The 22,501-nt window shown below is 41.5% G+C and overlaps 1 protein-coding gene across 2 annotated transcripts in view; it reads left to right on the top strand.

Annotated features, from left to right (window-relative positions):
* The window catches only part of ankfn1b (ankyrin repeat and fibronectin type III domain containing 1b), a 286,544-nt gene that overhangs the window by 207,371 nt on the left and 56,672 nt on the right, over positions 1 to 22,501 (top strand). For both annotated transcript variants that reach the window (XM_015963362.3, XM_015963361.3), the window contains one exon: positions 7,334 to 7,456. In XM_015963362.3, the coding sequence (XP_015818848.1) occupies positions 7,334 to 7,456 (123 nt within the window). The remainder of the gene's footprint in view (positions 1 to 7,333; positions 7,457 to 22,501) is intronic.

Raw genomic sequence — 22,501 nt, 5'->3', positions numbered from 1 at the left:
ATTTATATAGCACTTTTCACAGAAACAAGCCACAAAGTGCTTCACAGACAAAAACAAACATACAATAAACAGCAAAACAGTCAACAAATCAGCATTACAACTGGTGGTGGGGAGGGAGTATGGGAAAACAGCCAAAAACTAGAGCTACGAACCTGAAGGCGAGTTGTAACCAGTTTGTGGAGGGCGTAGGTGGCCAGAGGGGCAAAACCGTAATAGTATAAACCAAAACTAACAGATATTCAGTAATTTAAGTGGCCAGGAAGGCTAAGTAGGAGTTACTAAGTGTATGAGACAATGAGTAAATAACAAAAAGTGGTCAGCCAGGTATTACTAAGGAAGTGAAACCATTGTTTAAACTAAAGGGCACAAAAAACAACAAGAAATTAAATAAAACAGCATTAGAAAAAGCTATCAATTTTTAATAAAAGAAATAGCTCATTAGTGATGAGCTGGAATTATGGAAAAACAATAAACTATTAATGTTAGGAGAGTAGTGTTGGGAGGGATTATGGAAAAGACAGCCAAAACCTGTGTAACAGCTGCAGCTTAGACATCTCATGGGGCTTGAAGGAGATGTACAGTTGGATGTCATCTGCATAAAGATGGTAAGAGATTTCTTTAAAGGAGCTCAGGATGTGGTGAAGAGGAAGCAGATAGAGGAGGAAGAGCAGAGGCCCCAGCACAGAACCTTGTGGGACACCATGGGTGGAGGACCTAAACTTGGAGATGGCCACAAAGAAGGAGCGCTCAGAAAGATAAGAGGAGAACCACTCCAGAGCAGTTCCTGATAGGCCTACCCAGTCTCTCAGCCACTCCAGTAGCAGATGGTCAACAGTGTCAAAGGCTGCAGTCTGGTCCAGCAGAACCAGAACAGAACAGTCCCCTGCATCACTGTGAGTCAAAAGGTAATTTGAGACCTTAAGAAGAGCTGTTTCAGTAGAATGAGCTCTACGGAAACCTGACTGGAAACCGTCAAAGAAGTTACGTTCATCAAGAGCAGATGTTAGTTGCTTAGCCGTAACACGCCTCTTCATCCATTTGCAGCAGCTGATCAAAGCTGACAGAAACGGGGAGCCATGCTGCAACTGGATCAGTTTTTTGCGTATTTCCAGTAGAACACGTTTGCCCAAATAATTGTGCTGCAATCAGATTTTTATTTTACTTCCACAAACGTCAGGATGGCTCACTTGCTTCTTCCAGATGAGCGACTTTCAAGTGTGTCATAAGCTACCGGTAGCTCACGACCGACATGTTGGAGACCGCTGCAGTAGCCCATACTTCTGCTGTTGTTTCAGTCTGATATTTCCAGCGCAGGTTATGACTGTACCTTTGTTACCATGGTGATCTGGACAGGTTTAAAGGAAGTCACCTTCATGAGACTGAAATTCTTTATTTACTTACAAATGGCTAAGCTGTTAGTCTTGGTTAAACTCTCTGGTTAGCAGAAGCAGAAAACAGGACTAACAGAAACAAGCCAGGGAGCAGACAAAGGAATTAAGCCCAAAGAGCAGCACACACACAATGAATTTGAAGCTTATGTGCATGAACATGTAGGTGCTAGAAGAGAAATCTTTTAAGAACAGCAGCCTTCATTAGACAAAGTGGCACAAAAACATGAACTCTGATAGTGATAAGTCTATAATACTACTGCAGTAAATAGTCTGTATTTGTATAACGCCTTTTGGGGTTCTACTACCCCCCAAGGCGCTTCACAGCACAATCAGCCATTCACCCATTCACTCACACCTTCACACACTGGCGGGGTTGAGCTACCGTGTAGCCACAGCTGCCCTGTGCCCTTTACAGTAAAGTAAAGTGGAAAACAAAACATTTTAGTGACTCCACTATGCCAAACCCTAAACTAGACTAAAAGCTAATTCACACCATGTTTTAGGGTGCATTGTGTGGACCAGCAATATGTCCTCACAATGTGGAAATGTCCACATTACAGGTTAAAGTCAAAATTTGTCCACCTAAAAAGATAAAGACACACACACACACACACACACACACACACACACACACACTAGCAAATTGTTGTCTGCACTGCAAACAAGCTGCTGCCGTTTCGTGAGATCTCCGTCTTAACTCTCCTCTCAACTAGCTTGTTACTGAGGCTATGGGTGAAAGTGCTCCATCAGTAGCTTTTGTGTATTGTGAGTAAGAACACAGTTCTTCTGTAGAGCTCCTGCACATGAACACCCCTGAACAGTTAAATGCTGCCATGGTAACAAAACAGTGAAGGGAAAGTGACATTAGGTGTTTTTGCTGGAAAGCAGCTACTTGTTGTAACTCTGTGAATGTTTGTGTGAGGGTGCGAGCACATGTGAACGTATATCAACATTTTCACCGACTCGTCAGATAAATCAGTCAGGGCTGACAAAACCACTTCTGTGCTGCAGGATGGGGAAAGTTACAGGTGCTGGCATGATCATAATCTACAAATTGGAGAGGCAGATGCACAGTCAAATAGAAGAGATGCTCCAAGGATGATCAGATCCAATCAGGACCACTAGCACCAAGAACTCTAAACATTGTATATTTAAGTAATTAATGTGGTTTACCAACAAAAGTCTAATGGGGTTGCATTAATTGGAAAAACAGTATTAGTAGTTTCAAAGAGTTGCTTGTAAATGGGTTCCTCATCTAATAAATAAAAGGTAAAAAATAGGAAATTTTAAGATTTTAGGAATTAGTTTAGTGAAAGTTTTTCTAAACATTCTTGTGGCATGAGAACAGGCCTATGAAGGTCCATTTTATTAAGTATTTGCAATTAAAGTTTCTATTTGTCCATAAAAAAACACTATCTTAAATGATTTATTATTTTATGCTTGTTTTGAACCTTGACCCTTGATGTGGGCCGACTTTATTAAAGGAGCTTTCCTATTGGTCTCTACGAAAGGACTTGCAGTTACTTGAAATCTCTTAAGTCTTTAGGAAGGCTTATTTATGTATGAAGTTTGGATTTGTTCCAATGAATTTTTTTGACATTGAAGTTAACATGTATCTTATTAAAATGCACATCAGTTAACCATCTAATGAGTTCATTAAAAATTCAAACAATGTTTCGCACCAACCTTCTATAGTTATAAAATTGGCTGTGTTGACAGGGTCACATGGTTTCAAGATGCTCCAGTTCCCAGGAAAAAAACATGAAAATATTGTTCCGGTTAGAGGAAAATCAACCGGGATCCCCTGAACAAGCTTTTAAGGAGGTTGCATCATTGTGGTGTGGCTGTCGGAATGATGTTATCAGGGACAGCTGTGTGTGGGCGAGGCCAAGGCTGACCAGTTGCTTCACATGTGAGCTTTTCATCTAAACCCCTCAAAGAAATTCCCATCAGTCCCTTTCTGAATCCAGTGCCTCCGTTCTTTGAAGTCATTATCCAATGTGTTTTCAGGCATTAGCAGTCCGATCCAATAGTTCGATGGTCATGTTATGTCCTGTGTTTGATCCTAAAATGTGTTTGATGTTTTACAAGGACTTCTTGTTTGTCACAGGTGAAACATATTTAGGCGTGTGTGTATGAAAGCAGTCATGAATGACCAAAGATGATCCTGAAGCTGACATCTTAATCACAGGCATCCAGATCACTGAGGGCTACTGTTGGTGTAACGGGGAATCAACACCAGTTGTTTGCCTGCACATAGGAGTGGTGCTAAATAAATAAAAAAAACACAGAAGAATAAAAAGCCCTGCCTGACTTAATACCATCAGTTGTTTGGCTTCTATAGTTCAACTAAAATCCAACTGCACTGTTTGCATGATTCACATAGGAAAATATGCCTTTGTCTTTGAGGTCAACTGACTCTTTGGAGGTGTTGGCATTGGGGCAGGAAACAGTAGTAGAGGGTGTCAGACTGGGAAAACAGGCAGTATGGCTGCGGGTTTGTAGAATTAGCCTTAGAACTGAGTCATTTTTAATAAGAAACTGTTTAGTTCAGATCTTTGCTATGTCTTTGTAGTAAAATAGAAAAAAGGATATTTTATTCACTATTAAATCAGATGTTCCAAGGGTTTTTCCATCAGTCACCAATTATCCAAGGTTATATCATAAGGACAAAAGGTCTAGCAACACTCCCAGGCTTTTCATGGATCCTGATGTGTTTAAGGACCAGAAAGTATAGATAATCCTTTCAGCAGGATTTGGCTCTGCCCTGGGATCTCCTTACATTGGGACATGTCTAAAGAGCTTCCAGGTTACGTGACCAGGGGGCATCGTCAGATCCTCAAACTACCTCAGCTGACTCCTTTTCATAGAGGAGCTTTACTCTGAGCTGCCACATGATGATGGGAGTCCTCCCAGCCATTCAGTGGAAGAAGCTCATTTGGGCCACCTTCGTGTATCTAGAATCCAGAACTTGTAACCATAGGTGAAGAATACAGTGTAGACTAACCAGAAAACCAAGAACTTTGCCTTTTAGCTCAGCGCCTCTTTCACCCAGACACCCTGATCCAACTGTCCGTCTTTCACTCCATCCCACCATCACTCATGAAGAGGACACTACGAAACGTGAATGTTTCTGCATAAGGCATAGACTCACTCCCAATCCAGAGGGATCAATCCTCCTTCCGGTTGAGAGCCATGGCCACAGACTCAGTGGAGCCAACTCTCATCCTGGCTGCTTCGCAGTCTTCAGTGAAAGGAAAATATTAGATAATTATCCATAAATTGGAAAAACTTTGTATTTTATGTTGGTGTTTGTAAAAATCAGTTTCTGCTATATGAGCTGCTCATAAAGAGGAATATTTTTGGCAATAAATCATTATCATTATTGTGTCAAGTTGAAGAAGAGGAGACCATGTTACGAAGAAGCTTTCAGAATGCCCATTTGGCATGCAGCGTTACACAGTTTTACTTTAATATCCAAGGTCTGAAATGTCTTAGTCTTTCCAATGGAAACATTTACTATGACACTATAAAATCTCCATCTATTGTCATTTTTGTTAAAATCCACTTAGATCAGTCCTTGATGGAATCATTAGACCTGACAGGACACTGGACCTTCTGTCGTCCCATTGCCACAATGCAGTTTCTTGGACAAAAGCATAGAAATGACTCATTCTGAGGCCTATCAGACTTTGTATCTGGATGCCAAAAATGTTCAGTGACGTTATTCTAATTATCTATTAAATGAAGGGCAACTGGCTAAATGTCCAACTGTCATCTATTTATTGCACAGTACAAGTGATGGGAGTGAGAGTTTGAAATGTTGTGTAGTGTTTTTATCAATCTCTTATTGAAGCCATGTGTGGTTTTGGTTTTTCTGCAACATCTTGCATAAACCAGCAAGATGAAATGCAAATGAAAGCCCTGTTTAAGTGGGAAGAAAGATGTCAGTAGTCTCAGTAAACCTCAATCAGTTTCCTTTTGGCGCCAGCAAAGCTCAGCATAACGCATTTCTTGACTAAATTTGTCTGATTTTCTTTGTCTGACTTACCTTTGGGTTGTCTTAAAGTTATGTACAAATTATTATTGAAATTGTTAATGTTTCCTGCACACCATCAGAAAATGTAACTCCACCCCTAGTCAAGATTTGAAAAATGCTATGAAAGTGGGTGTTGCAAGGAGGCACAGAGTAGCATGGCCAAGTGTAGGGAATTTCCATCCTGGGAGGGAAGGGGAGAGGGAGGAGGCTGTACAGATGACGTGAAATTGTACCAGCCCCAATCAATCACAAATTTAAAATGCAGTAGCCGCTGTTCTGCCACAGGGGGCAGCACTAAGACATTTTTAGATCTATATTCTAGATTTGATCAAGTTTACGCCAACATGTCAATAAATGCACTGAAACAGAAAGATTGCATTTGTAAAGACCCAATCATTCCGTTTATAAGCAAAAATCATTTTATTCTGGGGGTTAGTTACTCTTTGAAGTGACTCAAGTAAAATCTAGATATCACATGGCTCAGCTGCTCAGTGTTCCCCTCGATAATAGCCTGGCTCTTTTATAAAAGAACGTTATTGGATTTTGATTAGTATCCAGTGTGACCATAACAATATTGCAGCGCTGAGCCTCTGCAAATGTGTTCTGGGCTATAATAGAAACAAATTATTATATTTCCTGTTTTTAATTTCGAGCAAAAAGTAGAACTGGGAGCACAGTGGAGGAGATTAAAATATGGGTGGCTATTTTTGGGTAGATGTTTGGCAAAATTAGGCAGGAAGTGTGTGACTTTTCCCAAAACCTATGTCTGTTTTTCTCCATGGACAATCACTGTTATTCCGTCAAATTTAAGAATTACATCTGCTTTGAGAATGGAGATTTCTGACTGTATATGTCAGCTTTTTGCAAGTTATTTCACAATATTTGTGCTCCAAACTTTGAGAGAAGAAGAACTTTAACACATTTAATGGATTTAAGATTCTTGTTAAATATATAAAACATGCAGGGTACTTTTGAACCATACCATACCACATTTATTTACAGAGCACATTTGAAAATAGCATGTCAGCTGACCAAAGTGCTTGAACACAGAAAGAGGGCAATGTAAAAAGAGACAAAATAGCAGTAAAACCAATGTTAAAATAAGCCCTCACAATCAAAGAATATACAACATAAAATCAAGAATGCAACCCAAATGGCTAAAACATAAAAAACAGTTGCAATAAAAAGATAAAAACAACATAAGAGCAACAAAGTGATAAAACAGTAAAAGGAAATAAGTACGGTACAATTCAGGGACAAAATCCGCTAATTAAAATTTTACTGTCCAAAAGCTATTCTGAAGAGATTTGACTTAAAGAGATAATGTGTAGTTTTTACAATTAATCTGTGGAAATATCCACCAAAATGTTGTTGAAAATTAGTGAAATGATGCTTAGTTGATGAAAAATATTGGCGGATTTGTAACATATAACTACAAAAATCAGGTCTAAAATACATGGGAGCGGGTCTGTCTCTGGGTGACACCATTTTAAATGCCATGTTTCCTTCTACGGGAGCCCATGGGGACAAAATGCATCTACTGATTTGTAACAAATGGTTACAAAACTTTCACCATTCAAAAATGTGTTTTACACAATTACCTTTTCATTTTTGTTGCCAGTGATGAAATGGAGTATGATGTGCTTGTTATTTTGCTGAATTTTGCACTTCTCAGGGCTTTTTGACCCTAACAGGCATCCATTGGTAAGGTCTTATTCACACACAAAAACACTGCTTGCTTGTAACAATTTAAGTATCTACTGGCCCCTATCGCCAGGAAAAATACACACTGTCACTTTAAGGCTGGATTTAAATGTGCAAGTGAAGACTACCCAAGCAAGGTTTCAATACCATATTGGTTAATACATCTTCAGTTTGCTGATTGCTGTTATTTTGTTTTTAGGTCAGAGTCAGGAATCTCCAAATTTACCCATCGCCTCTCTCTGAAGGAACGGCCATTCAAATCAGAGAAGACATCTTCAGATAGACCACCATCCTACAGAAGACGATCTCTTAGCGTGGACTGGTAAGACTAAAAGACATTATCTAATGTTTTTATACGTTTTATTTTAGGATTGCTAAAATAAATCAACGATTTTAAAGCTGTGACCTGATGTCTCCAAGCAAACACGACAGGAACATGAGTTTAGACTGCATGTGAATGGATTTGATTGCAAGGGCATCTTAAAAAGTTTTGATTGTCTCAATTTGAAATGCAGGTCTGAAGTGAACTTCAGGGTTGTTGACATGTACCTGAATACAGAAATGAAGCTTGGGTCGACTGGGACTGAGGGCTGCTTTTTGGGTCAAGGCAGAGAGTGGGCAGGGTGATGATAGCATCCTTTTCTGCCTCAGCATCTTGGTTTCATTGAGGAGCGCCAAGTAGCTCTAGTGGCGCCAGCTCATCTTGCTCTTTTAAAGTCCCAGTCTTCAGGCAGCTGATGAAAGGAGTTTGAAAGCTTTCCATCGCCAGGCTGCCTTCCCATCCCCACCCATGGGAGTCCTTCTCACTCTCCTTTTTTTCTTTTGCTTGGCCTTAACTCATTTATCTACCCATTGATCCTGCTGTACGTCCATCTGGCATCCTCCTTGAGCTTCCTGTTATGTATTATTGGCTTTTTTTGTGTGATTTTCTCATTGTTGGGAACAAAACTCTGGTTTTCAACTAACCATATTGTTCCTTTGCCCTTGATTGTTTAAGTGAAACTTCATAGACTCATTTCCAGTTTACCTGGAGTTTTGTAAGAACTGTTCCGTTCAGTTATTTGTGATTTATGGAGCTGCAGGTAGGATTCATTGAGGTTCTGAGAAATCATGTTGGGGCCTTCTGTGGGGTCTTACGAGATCTTTAGTTAGCCTTAAGAGATGGACTTGTGTGGTCGTGAGCGGACACTAATGTGTGGTCCGCCAACAGAAATTTGGTGTGAGGCATGTAGCTGAGGTGTGCAATGCGAGGTCCTTTATTTTAACAGCTCAGTTTTTTTATTTATTTTTTACTCCCATGTTACTGGAGAGGGGACCTGGCCTTTAAAGTTCAGGCCCTGATTGATGTGGTCTGGTTTTAATGGAGCACAGTGGGTATATTGGACATGCTCATTTATGAGAGGGATGAGGAGCGGATCAGCTACAGCTGGAGTCTGACTTTCTCCGTGCCGTGCCACTGTTGCAGGGGTGTGACTCGCCTTTTGTGACATAACAAATAAGAGTTCGTGAGGAGAGATTTAAGCTTTAGTGCTGAGTCAAGCTCTTGGGAGGTCAATCAAGGTTGGTCCATTCCTTAACAAGAGCTGAGTAGCTCCCTTGGAATGCTCAGTCATTGGCGTGGTCAGACGTAACACACATTTCTGTTAGTGTCTTAAAAGTCAAGTAGATAGTTGAAATTGTTCAACATTAAATGTTTTGTGGTCTGTTTGGGCACGCTAGCTTGGTTTACTTATGAAAACCATTTTTTTCTAACATTCTTTATAATAAAGTCCAGTAGGATGACAGTGGTTCCTCTACAGGTGTGCGTTTTTCTAAACAGGACCCAAAATGTTGCTGAATGCACTGGAGTGTGTTAACCTAATGTCACATTCCAGTGAAATTAAATGGGAAAATGTAAGCTTTTTTTTTTTTTTTTTTTTTTTGCATGCCTTCTAAGTAAAGTCTCATAATGTGTATTTATGCCCTGCTCTCTCCTCTGGCCCTTTAAATCGACCATACAGCAAGTGTAACACGAGACAAGAATCACACAAAATACCGAGCTGGAAACCTCCCAGCAGCCCTCCACGGAAAAGCAGTTTACATAACACTTTACTTTCTATTGGCTTAACACTCCACTTTCTATTTAGTGGACCATTGCCATGTAGATTGAAGTCAGATACCCAAACAAACTGTGACCATTAAGGAAATTGTGTGGCAATGCAGCCCGTGTACAAGTTAGAAACCATAGCTGTTTTGTAGCTTTATCAAAATCTGTGAGGGTTGGCAAGGTTTTGAGAAAATGCGATAATAAAAGATAACGGCTGTGGTATTGTTATTGGTAATCATAGTAAATTGTCTCCAGGGGTATGGCTGGTGAATTGAGGGAAGGGAGAGGGCATGTTAGTGTTTACGGTGAAAAGAAACTCTGCTTAATGGGATTGCAGAAAGAAATGATGGAATAAAGATATTTAATCTAAAATTGTAGAAAATAGGTAAATATAGAGTAGGGCTGGACGATAATTCAATAATGATGTGTCTATCGATAGACATGTGGTGAGATAGACAAAAGGCGGGTCAATTAAACTTTGATAAAAATATTTCCTGTCATTTTTCATTATAGCCTATCAGGTAGCTTAATACCAGACTCCCAACCAATCAACAATACAGATCCAAGCACATTCCATCACCAGGCCCTTCCCTCTCAAACCTAAGCAGACAGAACATGACTTAAACAAGACGTTGCAGCAAGGAGTGGCAGAGGAAGTGTTCCCAAAAGAATAATTTGGTTTTTACAAGTCCTTGGCTAAATTTGTTAAGGGTGCTGAGTCCAGTTCTTCAGCACATTTGTTTATTTTCTCGTTTTTTCTTCTCCTTTCATGGCGCTGCTGTTGCAAGGCTGTGGCCGACTGGCCGGTCTCTGCCGCTAACGCTCAGCACCAGTGATGTATCGTGACCAACGAAACAGCTCTTTATAGTGTGTGTCCTTGAGAGAGAGGGTAGGAGGCAGCATCCTATATATCAGACGTCTCTAAAAGTATCACTGCTCACGCCTGCCTTTGTTTACTACTGAAACTTATTATACATATAAAATACAACGTTATCTCCCGTGTCATGTGACGTTACGTGACTGCCACGGCTGTCGTCGCAAGGCATCGCCTTGCGAGGCTAGGCGCCTTTACATTGAGAAACACCCCCTGTCTTCTGAAGCTCACTTCTACTTCCTGAAACAGGTGCACCAGAGCTTTATTTCCCCAGAGTACGACTTACAAGGCATTAATTCCTACTAGAGCCCACTGTAAATACATTGACTAAATGATTGAACCACACCTTTAAGCACTTAGCTAGTTGAGTTTGTTTTCTGTGCAGTAGACAATTAGGAAAGTCTGAGACTTATAATCCACGGACTATGGCAGGACACTGGTTGAATTTCATCAAAGTTCTATTGAAACAAGTGTCTTCACTTCTAAATTCTAATCTTTTTTTTAATAATTTTTACCAACAGAGAAGATACTGTGCATATCATCCAGTTTGTTTATCTTTTTTTTCTTTTTTTTTTTTGCCAAAATGGTTTCCCAGCAGGAATCCTGCACAGAAGACTTAAAGTCCTTGAAATCTCCATGTGACATAGCATCACCAAATCCACCCAACAAAGAATAGTTTCAAGTATTGATCTGGTGGTAGCGTTAGCCTGGGCCTCGAGACCTCGCCATTCCTTGAAGACTGCCCACTGTGCCACGCTGTCTTGAGGGATATCCTGACAGCACTCCCAGGATGACTTGTTAGCTTTGATGTTGAAGGGGGACTTCGCTTGCCCTTCCCTCACTTGGTACATTAAAACAGGCACATGCTCATAGTGGCAGGAAGCCATGCCTGCATGTCAGATTTCTCTTCTTAATATTCATGCTCACACATATACATGAGCAAGCACACGTTGTAATACTTAGGAGTGTGTTGGGCAGGGGTGTGCGGTGCTAATCCTTATGAACTTTGCACAAAGAAACTTGAAAAGACCACAGAAAAATCACTAATTTCTTACTGGAAAAAGAGGGGCAACACAGAAAGTGTAAAGTGGTTTTGGACCATCTGCTTCTTGCCTCATTTGGTTCTAATTTAATTCAATATTACCCTCTTTTTTTTTCTTCCCTTTGATTTTCCCCCTTTCTTCTGTGGCACAGGGCCTTCAGCTCAAACAAAAAGGACAAATGAGGAGGTTATGAATGCCAGTCTTTTTTTCTCTATAGAATTTCTAATCACAACATATTAAAGACCTATTAAAGATCCTTGCAGAATAGAATAATTTCCTGTTGCTATTGGAATGCTTGGCACTTTATTTTTCCTTTGTGGCCGCAGATAAAATACTGAACTTTTGCAAAGCTTTGCCATAAACCACCTAGCTGTGCAAAATCCTATATGGGCAAGTTAAAGACAATAAATAAATTACAGATAAACAAATTTCTATCTTGTATACAAGCTATACATATTTGACCTTATGTTTGTACTTTTCAATAAATAATACAACCATATTCATGGACTTGTATATAAACGACAAAATGAAAGTGAATGGAAATTTCCATCACGTTAACCATATCTTATTCAGTTCTGGTTGTGCATTTCAAATATGTCATTGTCTTAGTTTTGATGACTGCCTATTAAAACTAAAATATGTAATTGTGAAGCCAGAAATACATCATATTTAAGGCTACTTTTGCTCCTAAGCAGATGATAGTTTTCTGAATATTTTGTGAGTAGAAGTTTTTACCCTAGTGTCCTTCTTTAGGTCCCAGATGGGGTTGGGGTGGTCCATGAGGGTCCGTCTACAGCGAGGGGATTTTGACAGAGAGAGTCCAGCGATGGGAAACCAGATCAGAATCAAAGCAAATCATTCAGAATGCATTTACTTTAATTAAAAAATAAACTATATATGCTATTTACATTCAAGCAGCTAGGTTTAGTGGAGCTAGTATAGAATCAGTAGAATCATAACCTGGTTAAGTAAATTCAACATTTGATTTCTCAGAGTACACATACCATAGTAATGACACGTTAAAATGTGTGCATGTCACCACCGAGTCCGTTACTTAGGTTTCAGGATTTCTTTTTACATGTTATTTAATTTCATTTTTTTAATATTAATTCTTTTTAAATGGTTGTTTCTACTCTGTTTCTGCCTGCCTCAGTATGAAGTCGTTTTTACAAAAAAATGCCGTCAATTTGATGTAATGCTGTGGCGGCATCAGGAAGCCTCAGGTGGATTATAAGCGGCAGTAATGCTGTGCAGTCTTGTCTTTTTCACAAAAGATTATGCGATGGTGGCATAGGGAGCCTAAGTCACCTCCCCCTCCGGTTGGCTCACAGGTCCCCGGAAGAACAGAAAAACGAATGCAGGTCAACGGGGCTAAAAGCAATTTTCGAATCCACGTTTCCCTACGCCCTGGATCGCACATATGTTGTACTTCAATTTAAATGAAAACTAATGAGTGTTTGGACCATACCAGTCACGTATTTTGAGATTCATCAACTTGTAAAAGTTCATAATTAGCATGACTACAAATCAGATATCTGCACGTTGCATATACTGTATGATGTCACTACATTATCTCCTCTCCCCTAGCGTAGCTGCTACTTACCAAATGGCCAGACTTTTGGTGGTTCTTTCCTTCTGAAGGAATGATTTGAAGCTTGCTGAACTTACAGCTATTTTCCCACAGTTTTCTCTGTGTCTGGTTCGATGACGTCACTTTTGTGAAGCGCGGTTGTAGTCCTGGACCTATTTTCACACAAAACCTAAAATAAGGTTTCCCCCGTTCGAAAATAAGTGCGTTCTTGGTATCAAAATTCGTCTTTAAAATTCACAGACATTATATGTGAAATCCATGGTACATAACAAGCGGAATTAGAAAATAGCGTTTTTAGCCCCATTGACTTGCATTTGTTTTTTTGTTCTTCCGGGCACCCATGGTCCAGAAGTAGATGGGCATGACTTAGGCTCCCGATAAAGGGGGTATTGGGGCGGTCTCTGCGCTGCCGTGGACACAAATTAAACATCAAAATGCACACACACACACACACACATGCACGCACGCACGCACGCACGCACACACACACACACACACACACACACACACACACACACACACACACCCAGGGGCGGACCTAAACCATTTCTGATTAATAAATGCAAGGAAAGGGAAAGAGACAATGAATAGAAAAGAGGGAAATCAGTAGATCCCGGGAAAAGTCGGAATAGGTAGAAAGAGCAGAACAAGGAGAGGGTGGTGATGAAGGTCATGCAAAGGCCTTCATCATCACCCCGAGAGTGTGTGCTTATGCGCACTCACGAGTGTGCGCGCACTTGTTAACAACTTGTTTTTCTGACTGAGATCTTTTTCCGCATTGCTGTCAGTCCTAACTGCTTCCTACTGACCAGTTTTCAGTTCGTGTTAGACTCTTTCAGGAAGATTGGACAGGGATCTTGTTCCTCTCGCAGACAAAAATTCATGTTTGGGTGCAGACTATAAAGAAAGAAATCACTTCTTCACAACTTTTACACACAGAGATTGGGCGTTAGTGTTTACAGTCCAGGGGAGGAGTGCTTCAGATTAAACACCTCCTGGATATGGGGAAGCAGTGATGACACCCCATCCAGTTGTTTCCAATCGCTGGGCAGACCTGAAGGGAAACTGCGACTGAGACAGGAAAAGCCTGTTTTTGGTTATTTTTAAAAGGTAATAACAATGTAACATGGTCACAAGCTCCCAAAAGTGAACTTTGCATAATGCAGTCCTTATAAGTGTCTGTATCCAGCTTGTTGAGAATAAGCTTGTGGCAAAATAAAACATTTCCAGTCTTACAGACCATAATTTGTACATAGCTCTCACATTTACACCCACACTCACTTGTGTGTTACGACTGACTAACACACGTACCCAAAAGTCTGTTTGCAAAATTACCTTGCAGATTAAAACATGACTTTAAACGCAAGTGCTGCATAAGTGCCTTTATAATTGTGCACAAATTATCATTCAATGCTTCACAATTTTTATGTACATACAGACATGTTAGCACTGGCATATTTAAAAGTTAGACAAACACAGACTGTGTTCTTGATGCTGTACAAGGGAGATTTATGAGTCTGGCTCCCTCTTGTCCTGAGTGTCCCTCACTTGATTCTCTGGTTTCCAGTCCAAACTTCAACTCAGCACACAGACACCAAGAGATGGTGGTGTGGAAGGAGGGAACGAGGCACAGTTAAAGTCAGAACTTGGGGTGACAGGGGATGTCAGGGAAGACTGAAAAAGGTAAGAAGAGAAGGAGGGGAGAGAAGAAAAACCAGCTGGGGATCATTTGACTGACTGAGACTTAAGCAGATGAAAAGATGGATTGAAAAGATGATTGAAAGAGGCAGCAGTGAAGTGGTAAAGACTTCCGGACAGAAGTCCTGGAGGGAAGTAGGAAAAGTTGCTTAAAAAAAGGAATGGGAGAGAAAGAAACCAATCAAAAGCTGTACATCTGTGTGTGAACATGTGTGTGCAGAAACAAGGTGAGATTGGGAAAATGACGATATTAATTAAAGCTGCAAGCAGCGTCGTTCGGCCCTCGCAGCTCCACGCCGCTCCGGCCTGGCCGGCAGCCCGGGGCACCAGGCTACATCTGCGAAACAGAAACGTCAGAAACCCCGACACCAGCAACTGCTAACGGTCACCTCGTCCGCACCTCACCCTGACTCAGCATCCCCTTTGAGCCCACCATTATATTTTATGTCTCACCACTAGGGAATCCTCTATCTTTACCACACTGGTGGTGTGATGACAGTGACCAACTTTAATGCTATTCTGACAATGTTTTTTAAAGTTATCGAAGGATAACGTTATCTAGGGGGCGCTGTGACCAACTACAGAAAAGTCCCATTGAGGTCAGCTTTGGTGACATTATATAACATTCACCAACCGTTTGTGCCTCATTGGCTAAAGGGCATGATTGTTCATTGCCATGTTCAGTTTTGGGCAAATCGGAGGCCGTTTGTGGAAGTTACAGTCAAATGTAAGGTCATGGCGTCACGCCAGCATTCACCATGGCATCAAAGCCCCTCCCTTTCTGGAAAGCTATCAGATCTGAGTGGTCATTACAACATCATGTAGTGTATGACCTTAGTGTCATGTTCACTAAATTAGAGGGGACAAATATGGGCATTTCACCATAAAACAATAGAGTTCCTGTTGTCAGGGGGCGGGGCTTAGGTGATGTCTGCTGTCCACATTGTCGTTGTCTTGAGATGTGGTCAGTGATCACACAGACAAAGTTTGAAATAGATCTGATCATGCACTTGGGAGTTATTAAGTCAAGTAATGTAATGGCGACAGGCTAAAGTTTGAGGCTTAGCCACGCCCACACCTTTCAACTTTTGAAAAATCCAACGGTTGAATCTTTTCCTCTATGTCTTAAGAGTATATAGCAGAAGTTTGAAGGCAATTGGTGAAAAGGACGATGGAGCATCCCTCTCCAAACAACGTGTGCGAAAACCACTAAATCGAGTACTTGGACCAAAATGGTGCGACTTTGCGCTTGGCTCCAAGAGACTTTTTTGTAGGTCCTGAGACACTACATTATTGTACCGAATTTCGTAATCCTCAGTCAAAGCATGGCTTGGGGCTGACAGTTTTAATTGCTCTAGGGGGCGCTATTTAAGAAAATAGGCCATGCCCACAAATTTCAGCTGTGTATTTCTCTTGGGGGTCAGACTAGGATCACTCACCAGAAGTTTTGTAGCAATATCACGATAACTGAAGAAATGAGAGGCAAACGTATTTCCATGGCGTGATGGCGATTTTCGCCATGCTCCCGAAGCCCCACCTTTTTTCGAAACCTGCCAGTACTGGATACCAAGTGATCTCAAGTTGTCTACTGCTATTTGCCAGAGATTCCTGGTGATTGGGTAAAAGGAGTCCAATAGGGAGCTTTGAAAATAAGAGTGGATGTGGCGAAAGGTCAAAGTTTGAGGATTAGCCACGCCCACACCTTTCAACTTTTGAAAAATCCAACGGTTGAATTTTTTCCCCTATGTCTTAAGAGTATATAGCAGAAGTTTGAAAGCGATTGTTGAAAAGGGCGACGGAGCATCACTCTCCAAACAACTTGTACGAAAACCACTAAATCGCGTACTTGGACCAAAATGGCCGACTTCCTGTGTGACTTTGTGCCTTGCTCCAAGAGACTTTTTTGTAGGTCCTGAGACACCACATTAGTGTACCAAATTTCGTAATTCTCAGTGAAAGCATGGCTTGGGGCTATTAGTTTAAATGGTCCTAGGGGGCGCTATTTCAGAAATTAGGCCACGCCCACATATTTCAACTGTCTATGTCTCTTGGGGGTCAGACTAGGATCACTCACCAGAAGTTTCGTAGCGATATCACGATAACTGAAGAAATGAGAGGCAAACGTATTTCCATGGCGTGATGGCGATTTTCGCCATGCTCCCAAAGCACCGCCTTTTTTTGAAACCTGCCAGTACTGGATACCAAGTGACCTCACGTTGTCTACTGCTATTTGCCTGAGATTCCTGCTGATTGGGTAAAAGGAGTCCAGTAGGGAGCTGTGAAAAAAAGAGTGGTGTGGCGACAGGTCAAAGTTTGAGGCTTAGCCACGCCCACACCTTTCAACTTTTGAAAAATCCGACGGTTGAATTTTTTCCCGTATGACTTAAGAGTATATAGCAGAAGTTTGAAGGAGATTGGTGAAAAGGGTGACGGAGCATCACTCTCCAAACAACGTGTGCGAAAACCACTAAATCGCGCACTTGGACCAAAATGGCCGACTTCCTGTGTGACTTTGCACTTGGCTCCAAGAGACTTTTTTGTAGGTCCTGGGACACCACATTAGTGTACCAAATTTCGTAATACTCAGTCAAAGCATGGCTTGGGGCTGACAGTTTTAATGGTTCTTAGGGGGCGCTATTTCAGAAATTAGGCCACGCCCACCGGATGTTCACATCCGATCTTTTGGGGGGCCGGACTAGGATCACTCACAAGAAGTTTCGTGAAGATATCTTTAGAAATGACGAAATGGAAGGCAAACGTAAGGCCACGGCGGTACGCCTGACTTCGCCGCACTGCCACAGCCCCGCCCTCTGCCGAGAACTCCCATAAAGTGACACCAAGCAACCCCCACTTGTCTTGAGTTACCAGCTACAAATTCGTGGTGATTAAGTAAAATGGGGCAATTTGGGACCTTTCACAGTAAAACTTGATCTTTTTGGTCCTGAGGGGGCGGGGCTTGTGTGATGTCATCATCCGACCATTCAATTTACTTTGTGGGTGGATGACAAATGACCACAGAAAGTTTGGTAACTCTATTCCATTCAGTTATGAAGTTATAGCAATTTAAATATTTTTGGCGAGTAGTCAAACTGAGGCCTGGCCCCGCCCCTTCAACATATACGAAAACTCAGAATCCTTGTCTCATTTTGTTTGCCCATCCCGACTGAGCAATTTTCCTTAATTTTTGAGACGATCGTGCAAAAAATGATCGAGCAATTCAATCAGAAACGGACCCTAAAAACGGCAAAAACGGCAAAAAATCGCCATTTCAACCCAAAATGGCCGACTTCCTGTTTGATATTGACCATGCTTGCAAGAGACTTTTCTGTGCGGACTGTTGAGTACTACAAGTGTACCAAATTTCATAACTGTACGATAAACTAAGCTTTATGGAGAGGGTTTTTTTTCACTTTCTAGGGGGCGCTGTTCAGCCATTTTCTTAGCAATTTTTTTGGGACCTTTAAAATATGAAACTTTTCACCAGGCCTGACAAGTGTGCAAAATATTGTGAGTTTTGGGGTATGTTAAGGTCCCCAAAAAGCCATTCAAAGCGCGCACGGAATAGTAAATAAAGAAAGAATCATCAGAGCAAAAACAAGAGGCCTTCGCAGCGCTTTCGCTGCTCGGGCCTAATAAAAAACCCAGCATGAACCGGTGGGGCTACACCCTTCTATTAACATGTGCCTTTTTAGTTTGTTTGTATTTCTTTAGAAAATGACAGACTGATACTGGAATGTGAGACACATTAGTACAGTGACGACAACAAGCTGTTCTAGGAGCTAAAATGAAGGTTTTTTGGTAATTTGATAATATTTGAAAAAAAAATTGTTATTGATAGTTTGTTAATACTGAACAAAGATGGACCAGGATCGAACCCTAACCCTAACCCCCATTCAGCCTCAGCCATCCTCTAAACATACTCAAGGGGGTTATTTATTCTATTGAATTCAATAATACACTCTGTTTTTATGGTCTGTTGATCTTCGTAGCTGGAGGTGTTCAATCCATTCTTCATCTTGTGAAACATCCTCTTTTAGAGTTAGGGTTTTACTTCTCTACACCTGCAGACTTGTTGGTTTTTGGTGAAAATTGCCGTTCTCCGAGTTTGCAGGTATTTCTCTAAAAGCCCCTGATCAGTCCCAGAAAAAAGCCCATCTCTGATACACACAATTATGGACCTGTCTGAATATTTCTGCAGATAACTAGTGAAAGTCTGAGGAGTATAGAGTAAAAAAGGAGTGGTGAGAGTTTAGTCCCCTGTTTTGCTACTGACATCCTGGTCAGACTCACAACCCTTTAGTCTGTTTGTTAGTTAGTCATTAATCCAGGTAATAGTGGAGGTGTCCAGCTAGGTCATCTGGGGGTTTCATACATGTTAGATCAGTCTGAATCAATGAACATTGTCCTCATAGTGCTGCCATCTTTATCCAGGTGACTGTGGGTTTGCTGGAGCAGTTGTATGGTAGCATTTTCTGCTCCAACGCTACAGTAATACGCAGATTCCTCAAAGGTTTTTGTTTGGTTTTTAGGTGGACCATCAACAATGCATTTACAACAACTGGACTAATCTTATCACATGTAAAGTTGGCAGCAGTGAATGGCGTTGTGTATACTGTTACCAAGACAACACTAACGATCTTCCATGGTAGACATGATAGATGGCAACTTATAGCTAGTAGTTCTGTATCTAGGCTGCTGGGATGATTTTTGACACCAGCATGTTCAGAATTACTGGGACAGCAGTAGCTCAACAGGTTGAGCGGGTTGTCCAGTAATCGGAAGGTTGCAGGTTCGATCCCGGCACCGGACAGAGACTTCTGCTGTTGTGTCCTTGGGCAAGACACAACTTGCCTGCTGGTGGTGGTCGGAGGGACCGGTGGCACCTGTGCTTGGCAGCCTCACCTATATCAGTGCGCCCAGGGCAGCTGTGGCTACATCATAGCTCATCACCATCAGTGTATGAATGTGTGTGTGAATGAATGAATGATACACTGTAGTGTAAAGCGCTTTGGAGTCCTTACTCTGAGAGGTGCTATACTAGTGCGGGTCATTTATCATTTATCATTTACTCCATCAGTGGTTTAAAAGCCTTAGCTTTTTCTGTTCTCAAACACATTTTTCTTGAACACTTTTTTTAAACATATTTATTGGTTTTAAGTGGCCAAACATGGACGATCTTCTTGTGATATTTTTCTAAACAAACGTTGTTTTTTTCTCTCGCTCTCTACTCCTGCTTATCTCATGCATCACAATCTTTGAATTTTGTTTTCACTCCACGTTTTGATTGAGGTGTTATTATTTAAATCAGTGCTCATCAGATCATCATCATAAATGTCACACAAAACCCCCAGCTAGGCTCAAAGAAGCATGGGCATAATCATTTTTTATTCATTTATTTATCTTTTTTTTAATCCAATTTATGATTTCTACTTGTTTTTACTGAAATGAGATAAAACTATTCGGATAAGTCCATCCATCCATCCATCCATCCATCCATCCATCCATCCATCCATCTTCTGAACCCGCTTGTCCATGTAGGGTCGCGCGGGGGGGCTGGTGCCTATCCCCAGCGGTCAATGGGCAATCAGGTGGGGTACACCCTGGACAGAGAGCCAGTCCATCGCAGGGCAACACAGAGACACACAGGACAAACAATCACACACACACACACACACACACACACACACACACACACACACACACACACACACACACACACACACACACACACACACACACACACACACACACTCACACCTAAGGACAATTTAGACAGACCAGTCAACCTAACAGTCATGTTTTTGGACTGTGGGAGGAAGCCGGAGTACCCGGAGAGAACCCACGGGAGAAGACACAGGGAGAACATGCAAACTCCATGCAGAAAGATCCCAGGCCCGGAAGCGAACACAGGACCTTCTCGCTACAAGGCAACAGCTCTAACCACTGTGCCACTGCGCAGCCCATATTTAGATAAGTCTTCTAACCATACACGCCAGAAAATTTTTTCTAATTTTGATCTTTGACCACAAACAATCCCTTCAGCCATTTGTGGAGTATTAATTCCATCCCCTGATTAAAGTATAAATGAGTAAATTCAGTCTAAACAAGTTCTACAACTTCCCTTTGGACTACACAGAAATCTTGGTGTTGATTTTAAGTTTAATCCTTCCAGAAAAATGAACTTTTTTTCCATTGTGTTTATTCACATATGATTTTATTTTCCATCATGTATCTATCATCCAGGGTTGAGCTGGCTGGTGTGTGAGCTAATATATTATCATTTGTAACAAGCATCCGTCACATTTAGAAGAATCGTCTCCCACCCACCCGTTTAACGACCTCACTCATGTCCATATCACAGATAAATAGCTGTGGGACTTTAAACATGGCGCCCGGACGGCGTGTGACTGAGAGAATGAGCCAACTGGTGGCTTTAGTTGCCAGGGGTCGCCCCCACCCTTCTCCTCTGCCTGGCTGGGTGGGTGACATATGGTGGCCCAAGCAGGGACCCCGTTGGTGTGACACACACACACACACACACACACACACACACACACACACACACACACGCACACACACACAAGGACTGGAGCCACCCAGGCTGGATCCACGATCACCGTGGGAGACACAGTGTCACTGAGCCTCCAACAGAGGAGGGGTTGTGAATATGTTTGTGTTTGGGTGATCCCACCTTGGAAGTGCACCCCCAGTGATACTTGGCCACTGCTCACCATCTCATCCCCATGGTGACTCCACTGTTGTTTCTGCTCATCAAAATTGGCAAGATTTACCTCTGCACACACACACACACACACACACACACACACACACACACACACACACACACACACACACACACACACACACACACACACACACACACACACACAACACATGCGCACACACAGAGCCAACAGGTGGCAGGCCTTGCTCAGCACAGCAGGCCAGTTTCAAAGGTTAAACATACACTCTTTCTCTGCCGTTCTCCCAAGGGGGAGCTAAAGAGAGGGAGAATTAGCGAACAAGATAAAATGTCCCCCCCAAAAAAGTTGTCATTCATGAGAAAATATCAGGATCAGCGTTTTTTCCACAAAATGTTCAGTTCCTCCTACAAGATGTCTAATCACACACTTTATCAGCAAACACAACCTGAAAACCAAGACATCCATCATCACTGAGCACACATACCTGTTAAGCCACAGAAATAAACCAATGAAAAGAAGTTCAAGCCACAAAAATGGACAAACAGCTATTAAACTGGTAAAGTGTCCTCCACATGCCATAAAGCTGATGGTAATCGCTGAAAATGTAGTTTTTTTTCTCCTAATTCATGTCCATTTTAGCTCTGTTTCCCATTGAATCCCTGAAATAATTGCGTATAAAAAATTACAAGCTCATCAGCAGGTCCACTTTTTTATATGTTTATGCTAACTGCAGTGCATAACTCAGATATTTCATTTCCCATTACATTTCTCTGCTTCACCAAAAAATCAGCAGGGGATTGGAATTTACCACGGTTGTCCAGTTTTGCCATCCTGACTGAAACTCAAAATTAGATGTTCTTATTTGTGAGTGAAACATTGCCAAACAGCAATAAAAAACTGGGACGTTTTCCATTGCCCACTTGCCATTGGGAAGTGCAACATCGCACTTGCAATAATCAGGTCTTTAATGTGAAAACTTCACTTACAAAATCAGAAATTTCACTTTAACTGGAAAATCTAAAGAAAAAAAAACATTTTTGATCTCTTACTTATGGTTCTTTGTGGAATCTGCCTAAATTGTATCTGCAGATCTGTGGAATTGGGAAGATTTGTCAGATCTCAAAACCAGAATTTGAATGTGCTTTTTCCAGTTTTAACCTATTAACCCAGATTTCACTCCATTTCTAATTTAAAGGGGTGGTTCACTTATTTAATCACTGCATTTGCAGTGGTCTTTAGTAGGAATGAATGACATGTAAGTTGTACTCTAGGTAGAAACATTTCTGGTGGGCCTGTTTCAGGATCTAGAAGATTTCCAGATCAGAGGAGAGCTTCAGAAGGCAGGATTTGGAGTCTTACTTCCTGATAGTT

Source organism: Nothobranchius furzeri, chromosome 16 (genome assembly GCF_043380555.1).
Source record: "Nothobranchius furzeri strain GRZ-AD chromosome 16, NfurGRZ-RIMD1, whole genome shotgun sequence".
Taxonomy (NCBI): domain Eukaryota; kingdom Metazoa; phylum Chordata; class Actinopteri; order Cyprinodontiformes; family Nothobranchiidae; genus Nothobranchius; species Nothobranchius furzeri.
Note: the sequence above shows the minus strand (reverse complement) of the source record. Positions and strands in the feature narration are given on the sequence as shown.